The sequence below is a fragment of the Gossypium hirsutum genome, chromosome A11 (assembly GCF_007990345.1).
Source record: "Gossypium hirsutum isolate 1008001.06 chromosome A11, Gossypium_hirsutum_v2.1, whole genome shotgun sequence".
In the NCBI taxonomy this organism is placed as follows: Eukaryota; Viridiplantae; Streptophyta; class Magnoliopsida; order Malvales; family Malvaceae; genus Gossypium; species Gossypium hirsutum.
The window spans coordinates 61,504,429-61,513,608 of record NC_053434.1 but is presented as its reverse complement, the minus strand read 5'-3'; the positions used below and the strand labels follow the sequence as shown (position 1 = coordinate 61,513,608).

The window sequence follows — 9,180 nt, the reverse complement described above, 5'->3', positions numbered from 1 at the left end:
AAACCGAGCTAATCTACTTAACAATTAAAAATAAATATATAACTTGTACCATGTTAATCTACTCAACAATTTATATTGATGTTAAATTCTAACTGTACGAACTTACCTTTACTGAATTGTAATAGTTGCAGAAGTTTAAGGACTATTCCGCTATTTTTCCTTTTCCACGAGTATCTACAGGATCTTGATCGAAAATATAGAATTCCTCAATTATCAGCTAACATTTCACATTCAATTCCATTTTACAATTAATACCCTTTTATTTTTTAATTTATACAATTACCCCAAACCTTTACAATTTTTGTAATTTAGTCCCTTAACCCAAAATTCATCATATTGACCATTTTTATCAGGTCAATACTTTATCCAAATATAATAGGCCCTTACACAGTCCCTAATAATCATTAAATTCTCTATAAAACCTAAAATTTTGACATTTTCCCAATTTAATCCTAAAATCAAAATCTGACAAAAATCACTTTATAAATTTATCAAATAACATAATCAAAGCTCCAAATACACATTATTCATAAAAAAATTCAATATCCATCAATGGAAACTTCCAAAATTTTAACAGAGTAAAAAACGAAGGTAAGGGTTAGCTGGACCTAGTTGCAATGATCTCAAAAATATAAAAATTATAAAGAAACGGGTAAAAATTGAACTCACATGCAAGGCTTCAATGCTTAGCCAATTCTCCAGGTTTCTTTCTATGCTATTTTGGCTATGGGTAAGAAAAAAATGAAGAAAAAAAGCTTATTTCTTCTAATTTGTTTCATTTTAAATTTTTATTTATTTATAATTACGCCATTATCATTAAATTTCCTTTCATTTTTAATTCTAATTGTTGTCCCAGACATTAATTATGGTTTAATTTCTACTTAAGTCCATTCTCAACTATTAACTAATCAATTTGATCACCTAATTGTAATAATTACTAACATTTGCACCTTTTTCAGTTTAGTCCTTTTTTTTAATTAACTACCTAAACGTTAAAATTCCCGAACCAAATTTTAATACGACTTTAGTGACTATAAGTATTCTAAAAATAATATTTACGGGCTGACATAACAGAAATTTGTGCTCCCCAAACCACTGTTCCGTCACAACTAAAAATCGGGCTATTATAAGAAGGCTTGGAGATAGATTGAGATTCTTCATAGAAAACTAACCTAGAAGTAGACGTCATTCTTATGGATTGAGTTTATGATTTGAAGAGCTTTCCCAAGGATCTTTTCTTGGTTATTAAACCCTCTTTTAGAGACTAGCTCTGATACCAATTGTTAGCTCGATAATGGATCGAAAACTCAATTAAAATAGTCAAGATGGGGTGAATTGATCTTTTAAAATTTTAGTGGAAGTAATAAAAGAATATGAAACAATTGACAAGAGAATTTAGAGTGGTTCAGCCCCCAATTGCCTACTCCACCACCTTAGTTTTCCACAACTAAGGATTTTCCCAAATTTACTAATTTGATCAACCTTTGAGGACAATGTTTAACCTTACAACACCTTTAAATTTTCTACACAAATCTCAAACCCTCTCAAAGAGAAACAAATAAGCAAACAAAGAAAATACCCTTATAAGATAAAAATGTTTATCAATTAAGCACAATTAAAAAGAAAAACACTTGAGCTGATAAAAAATAATAAAGCTCACAAGTGTATGTAAGAAAAATATGGAAAAATTAAGCGCAAAGGTTGTTTGATTGATCTTTAAGCTTAAATAATCTCTCTTGTTGTTGTAAGACCTTTAGAAGCTGGTATTTATACCCTCCAATTAATTTCTAACTGTTGTGATTGTTGAGATATTGAATAGAACCATTAGAGATGAAAATACTAGTGCATTAATTTCACCTGCAACAATAGGTATTGATATTTTTCTACGAGTACCGATACCAATAGCATTTAATGCCTAGTTTAGTGACCATTGGAAGCATTTCTATAGATACCAAATAACAAATATCATTACCGTATCAATACTTATTGAATCCTTTGGAAGTTAGAATGTCAATTTAGTATTGATATCAAAAAATGTATAGATAAAGGTGTATTACTATCGATACTTAAATAAATTTGCTGATACTAAGCAAAAGGTATCGATACTGGATCGATACTTGGTAAAATTTTTGGAAAACAGAATATCATTTTTTTATCGATACCGAAAAATGTATCGATAAATTAGTGAATCTATCGATACTCATTTAAATTTATCGATATTTGACAAAAAGTATTGATAATGGATTGATACTTTTTTGCTTGGAGCAATTGTAAACATGTCTGAAAAATGATTAAAGGTTTATTTAACAACTTGGTATTAGAATATTTTCTAAGAATGAGTTCAACCAATTTTCTTTTTAGATGTCATTTGAAATGGAATTTTTGCCAAGTTAAAGCTTGGTTCAACACCACCAATCACAATGATTACTTAAACATGCCATCCTTGTGTAATTACAAACATTTATGGTCAAATCCAACTTTCCAAACACTACCTTAATGTTAATTTTAATTATTTTATTTAATTAAAAATATCACCCTTCATAATTTGATTGGTTCAAATGGTTTCTTTTAACATGAGTTAACGGTTTGTACCTAAAGTGGTAACAAAATAAAACTTTATGTACCTACTCTGACAAAAAAAAAAACACTTTAGCACCTAAACAAAAAAAGTTGCATAATTTGAATATTTATTTTTTATTTAAGTCATTTTAATTTTATCGACCATCCAAATAGACCTTTTGTGGTAGTAGTAAATCCTTTTTATGATTCATGTACATTGTTTCATGTTATTTTTTTAATATATATATATATTTATCATATTAATAATTTATATTAAATTGTGGTACACTCACAATATGATTAAAAAAATTATATACAAAACTAATAAGTTTTAATTGAAATGTTTGATTAACTCGTGATTCCAACTCAACTAAAAACTTAATAGTAGTATTCATATTTTTATGTATTATGTTGATATTCTTTTCTTTTCATTTCTTTTTTTAACTTTATCTAACACTTTCACTCGTATTTTATTTTTGGCATAATGATTTTTTTGGTCCTCAACTTTACAAATTTTTTTATTTTAGCCATCTATTTAATTTTTTGGCTCTTTTAGCCCTAGGGTTTAGGGTTTAAGATTTAAAAAACTTGAATTTTTTGTCAAATCAACCCCAAAATAGATGGAAAAGTTAACGTTTATTAACTTTGTTGATGTAGCATATATGTGGATTGTCATGTAATCATTTAATTAATTTTTTAAAATTAAAAATATTAAAATAATTTTTTATAATTTTTATAATTATTTTTAAATTTTAAAAATATTTTAAAAATATTTTTGATATTTTTTAAAATCTAAAAATTTAATTAAATTGACATGTCATCCACATGACAATCCATGTGTATGCAACATCAACAACAAAGTTAAAAAAATGTTAACTTTTTCATTCATTTATGGTGATTTAAGCAAAAATGCAAGTTTAAAGGTTAAAAATAAAATCAAGGATAAACTTGGAGGGCGAAATAAATCATTATACCTTAATTTTTTTAGTGTTTACAATTTTTTTTAAGAAAAGCTTGGGCTATAATTAATATGCAAAGACCACATAAAACAAACAGTACTAAAAACGGGCTTAAAACCATACAGGTCCAAGACTAAACAACCCAAACCTAATGCGAAAAAGAAATAGCCCATTGCCTAGGGAAAACATTTACCCGTCCCATCCTCTTATTCAACACTAATGACCGACTACTTCCATTTCCCTAAAAACTTTCCAAATTCCCATCCCTGTGTCCAGAAGTTTCATTTCATTAAGACCAAATCTACAAAGCCTTTGTTTCACCCAAGGACCCGCAATTTGAACTCTTCTACAAGCCTCAATTAGGTTCGCGAATCCAATCGTCTACTAGAATCTTCATAGCATATCTCGGGATAGAGCTCCTCAAGTAAAACTCCTCACCTTTTCTCAAACTTTCAGAAGCTATAGCTTCAGCAAGCTTGTTCGCCGATCTTCTAACATGCATGAAACATATTTTTCAAAAACTCCCTAAAATGCTCTTAATTTTTCGAATATAGGGAGAGATTTCTGACTTATCAGTAGAGACTGATTTGCATTTTTTAATAGTCAAAAGTGAATCTCCTTCTAAAATTATTTCTGTTATGCCCAAATCGATCCCTATTTGAGCTGCCCTAAATCAGGCAAGGGCCTCCGCTGTAAAAGCCGAGCCAACGTTCTTATGTATAGTTGATCTAGAGACAACCACCCTTCCTCTTGCATTTCTCGCAACAAACCTGACCTTGACTGAAAAGAGCCCTGTCAAATGCCGCGTCAAAGTTAATCTTGACCTACTCCCTAGAAGGAGGCTCCCATCTTGTAATGTCGACCACCTTGGTATGCACATTTTCCTCGAAGCCATCTAACTCACAGATGTATCTATGAATCAAGTTAGAGATCTCTCTGCATGACTGAATCGTATGCTCATGAACTCTTTTATTTCTTTCAGTCCACAGAGCCCAAAGGGTACAGCAAAATATCCGGCACTGCGATGTTGAACAAATGTTAAAAACCCAGGTAAGCCACTCAATCCACTCCTGATTAACATTAGAGAGAACCACTGATAACCCCATTAATCCCTAAACTTCATTGGCAACAGGGCAACTACGAAAGACATGCGCTAAGGTTTCAACTCCATCCCTGCATCTTGGGCATATTGCAGTCCCTGAGTCATTTAAAATACAAGTTTGACATAGATAGGATAAAATTGTTTGAAATACGCCAAACTGTAATTCTAAGTTTAGAAGGTAGATTAAGGCTCCATAGTCTTTGATAGTAAATTCTAGACATAGTTTGTAATTCCTCTAAATTAGGATCATATATCTCAACTTGTAATAGTTTGTAGACACTTCTAACAGTGAACTCACCAGAGGGCTCACCTCTCCACATCAGCCCGTCATTATGCGGGATTTTTGTGAGCGGAATTCGAAGAATCCTGGTGGCGTCAACAAAATCAAAAACATCGGTAATAATCACACTGCTCCATTCTCTATTAACACTATTGAGCTCATCAACTAATTCCATATAACAATTTCGAACTGGATTAGAAATTTTATAATTAACGGAACTTGGGATCCATGCATGATTAAAGATATAGATATTGTTGCCTGTACCTATCCTTCAGTACAGACCATCTTGTAATGTCTTCTTCGCTGCCCAGATACTTCTCCACGTATAGGACACTCCTGCCATAAAACTTGAGTTTAGAAAATCTGAATTTGGGTAATATTTTGCTTTCAACACCTTACCCAATAATGAATTAGGATTAGAAATAAGTCTCCACCCTTGTTTGGCGAGGAGCGCCACATTAAATTTAGCAAAGCTTCTAAAACCCAAACCTTCATCCTCCTTCAACTTGCACTGTTTACCCCATTCACACCAATGCATTCCTCATTTTCCATGACCTTTTTCCCACCAAAATTGTGCTACTATATTCTCCATTTCCTCACACAAAGATTTTGGAAGAAAGAAAAAAGACATCGAATAGGTTGGAATGGTCTGTAAAATAGACTTAATAGACACCTCCTTTCCTTCTAGAGATAAAAACCTAGTATTCCAGCTATCAATCTTTTGCTTTATACGATCTTTGAAAATATGAGAAGAGGCTTTTTTCTTTTGACCCACCATATTAGGGAGACCTAAATATTTTTTTGGGTTATTCGAATACCTTATCTCCAAAGCACTAGAAATTTGTACTTGCATCAATTCACAAGTATTCGTATTGAAGAAGATCGTGGACTTATCAAAGTTCACATATTGTCCCCAACTAACTTCATACTCCTTCAAAATATTTTTTGAGACATTAGTTCTTTTCATTGTCGCCTTGCCAAAAAGTATACAATTATTTGCAAAAAGAAGATGGGAAACCTGTGGCTCGCTTTTACTCGCTTTAACCTTTTTTACTAACTCCTCTTTCGTAGCAAGCTGCATAAGGGACAAAAGCTCTTTACTATATATAAGAAAGAGAAAAGGACTTGGTCCCCTTATCGGAGTCCTCTAGTTTGTTGAAAAGATCTTCTCACCCTTCAATTTATACTAACTGAGTACGATATTGATGATATACACTTCAACACTAAATTTGCCCAAGCCAGATGAAAACGCATTTTCTCTATTATAGCACACACAAAACCCTATTCACTCTATCGTATGTTTTATTCATGTCCAACTTAAATGCCATTAGACCTTTCCTACCACTCCTTTTCTGACCAAATGTGTGAAGAATTTCATGGGCAAGTAATACATTATTTGAAATCAATCTCTCCGACACAAAGACACTCTGTGAACTATCAATGTAATCCTCCAAGGCCTTTTGAAAGCGATTAGCAACCATTTTAGCAATCACTTCGTATATAACATTACAAAGGCTAATTGGTCTAAAGTTTGCCATACTAGTAGGATTTGGAATTTTTAAAATCAGAAAAATGTTTGTGACATTCATAGGTTTAAAATCCAAATCATTATCAAGAACTCCTAAGCAATATTGGCTTACCTCTTTACCCATAATATGCCAACATCTTTGGAAAAAGATAGCTGGAAAACTATCAACCCTGGTGCCTTAGTGGGGCCCATATCTCTTAAAGTTCTAAAACCTTCTCTCTTCTTATATGCTGTAGTTAAAGCCATATTAGCTTCTTCAGAGATACATTTTTCAACTCCCGATAAAATATGGTCCATCCTCATTGCCCCTCTTTTTGATGTGAAAAGATTCCAAAAGAAATTCCTCGCTATGTTTTTCATTTCATTGTGATTTCCAGTTCTACCACCACCATAAGCCAAACATTTAATAGTATTCATTCTCTTTTATTGAGAGGCAAATTTATGAAAGACGTATTCTTATACCTAGCTTTAAACTAATTTGCTCTTGCCCTTTGCTCTTAAAACACCTCGTCCTTCTTAATTTCCATATTGAATTGAATTTTTGTATCAATAAAATCTACCAAATTATCATCGTCATGATTGGTTGCCATTAAGCTCTCTAGCTTCCTAGTCAAATGCTTTTTAAACTTATTCCTTTTCCCCTTAATACGTCTAGTCCATCCTCTCAAATCGAACTGAAGCCTCTTTAATTTTGAAAAGATATCCCCCTTAGTCATTTTCCATATTTTTTTTACTTCCCCTTCGAACGAGTCTTCCATAGTCCACCAAGCTTCAAATTTAAAATCGCTAACTACTTTCCCTCCTTCCTTATGACCTAATTGCACTAATAGGGGGCAATGATCTGAGGAAGAATGTGGTAAATGACAAATCAATGTATTTGGGAAACTTTTTAACCAATCTTCATTTGCCACCCCTTGTTTAACATTTCCCTAATATTTGTTTCAGGCATATTGTCTTACTCCGAAGTAAATCATGGCCTCGAGTACCCTTTATCAAAAAGTTGACAATCCTCCAATGTTTCTCTAAACAACTCCATTTTCATTTCTTCCCTAGGCAAACCCTCGTTCTTCTCAAAAGCGTACATAATTTTATTAAGGCCTCCACAAACAAGCCACGAGAGATCAGTATTCAACCCTAGCCTTTTAAGATCATTCCATGAATTACTCATTTGACTTGCAAACTGGGAATTATAAAAACCTGTGAAGTGCCAATCCTTTTCACAGCTTCTAACCACCACATCAATAAATTTTGATGCATAACATCTCAAATCAATGGACGTCTTTTCCTTCCATGCTCCTTTTAGTTCCCTTAGCCCTTATGTCTATCCTATTAATAAAACCACAACATTTTCTTACCCTTTCTACCTTTCTCCCATCAAGTTTTGTCTCCATGAAAAAGACGATTTGGAGACTGAATTGCTTCAGCACATGTTGAAGACGATGCACTGCCTATGGACCCCTTAAACCATGGACATTCCAACATATGATTTTCATTACGCCTGGTTGGCTTGGCTCTTGGCAGCCGTCGATCCCTGATAAAGTGAAGCTAAATCTTACTTCGAAGAATTCCTTTCTGTAACGATAGTCATTAAATCATCTGAGTCTTTCTCAACAATTTTCGCTCTTTTTCCATTCTCAATGCTTGGAAAAATTCCCCTACTCGTCAATTTCCTCTCATGTCTTTTTTCTTTTTCCATGAACGCATGACCTCAGATTAGACCTCATCCACTTTCATATTGTGCCCTATCTCATTAAGAGATTCATCATGATCCATATTTTCCCAATCAAAGTCTTGGAAAGATTTTATCAGTTTCACAATCCTTATCAACCAAGCCATTCCTGAAATCTCTCCTCACACTAATAGTTTTCGAGTCAAACTCAAACTCCACCACAGCTCTCATTTTCGTCGATTTGACGTTTGCCTCCACTCCTAGAGAATGGACTGACCTCACTAATTTTATTGTGCCGCCACATTTTCTTCATCTGCTCTAGTATACGACCATTGCTTCATTGATTTCCTCGCAACGGATTTTAGCTTTAAACTCTTTCTACCCAAGAAATTTAATTTTGCCTTAAGAGCCAGCGAATATGGTAACTCATCCTCGGGTAGGTCTTTAACCTTTAGTGTAACCTTGATACACTCGTTAATACTATGCCCCATCTGTCCACACCTAAAGTAAACTCCATGCAAATTTTCATGGACCCAAATTCTCTATTGCGACTCAGTTAGAATAAAAATCCCCTTCTTAAAGGTGTTTGCACATTCATCTACAATTTAATCCTATAAAAATCACCTTTGACTTTCGATCTAAGCACTCCCCTAGAGGTGGATCCAATTGCTTGCATAAGATCCTTTCAATCACACTCTGAGGGACAAGGACCCCCTTTGACCCAAAAAAGAGACGCCACTAATCTATTTTGCTTCGTTCCATCGATTCCAATAATTTATCAAAAATAATCAATTGCCATAAAAAAAGCCATGATTGTCCCTCCAAAGTCAACTCCAGATCCTCTTCATCTTCAAATGAAATTTAAAACAAAATTTATCTTGTAACCTATATCTCAAATTTCTTCTTAGTCTGCCAAATACTTTTTAATTAAGCTTGAAAACTATCTGGATTGTGAGATTTTTTAATCCACACAATGCATAACAACGTCGGTTTTTCACCTGGAACTACCAGCAAGCTTTTAACGGACGACTGAATCAGTTCCTCCTTCAAGAGAGAGATATCATCCTTCTCCATTCCCTTTAA

The 9,180-nt window shown here is 33.2% G+C and overlaps 1 protein-coding gene and 1 long non-coding RNA gene across 4 annotated transcripts; one reads left to right on the top strand and one right to left on the bottom strand.

Moving 5' to 3' along the window:
- Nucleotides 1-3,507: 3,507 nt before the first annotated feature.
- Nucleotides 3,508-8,822, bottom strand: LOC121209907 (uncharacterized). Of its 3 annotated transcripts, XM_041081827.1 has the most exons (4): nucleotides 5,335-8,811; nucleotides 5,165-5,236; nucleotides 4,919-4,986; nucleotides 3,508-4,716 (listed from the first exon to the last, which is right to left on the bottom strand). In XM_041081827.1, exons 1-4 carry the CDS (start codon nucleotides 5,436-5,438, stop codon nucleotides 4,631-4,633), a joined length of 330 nt encoding a protein of 109 aa, XP_040937761.1. In that variant the 5' UTR covers nucleotides 5,439-8,811; the 3' UTR covers nucleotides 3,508-4,630. The 3 variants fall into 3 exon arrangements, 1 of the variants encoding a protein (XP_040937761.1); XR_005905088.1 differs by having other exon boundaries at nucleotides 4,931-4,986; nucleotides 5,165-8,822; XR_005905087.1 differs by having other exon boundaries at nucleotides 4,931-8,822.
- On the top strand, nucleotides 4,106-4,975 carry LOC107893141 (uncharacterized). Its single transcript, XR_001682737.2, has 3 exons — nucleotides 4,106-4,388; nucleotides 4,501-4,568; nucleotides 4,651-4,975. It is a non-coding gene; the product is annotated as an uncharacterized lncRNA (long non-coding RNA).
- Nucleotides 8,823-9,180: the final 358 nt, after the last annotated feature.

Coding starts and splice junctions, on each gene's coding strand:
- LOC121209907 (XM_041081827.1), bottom strand. CDS start 5,438: ATGCATTGGTGTGAATGGGGTAAACAGTGCAAGTTGAAGGAGGATGAA. Junction 4,987..5,164: donor TGGTCTGTACTGAAGGATAG/GTACAGGCAACA, acceptor TGACGCCACCAG/GATTCTTCGAATTCCGCTCA. Junction 4,717..4,918: donor GTGGAGAGGTGAGCCCTCTG/GTGAGTTCACTG, acceptor TAAATGACTCAG/GGACTGCAATATGCCCAAGA.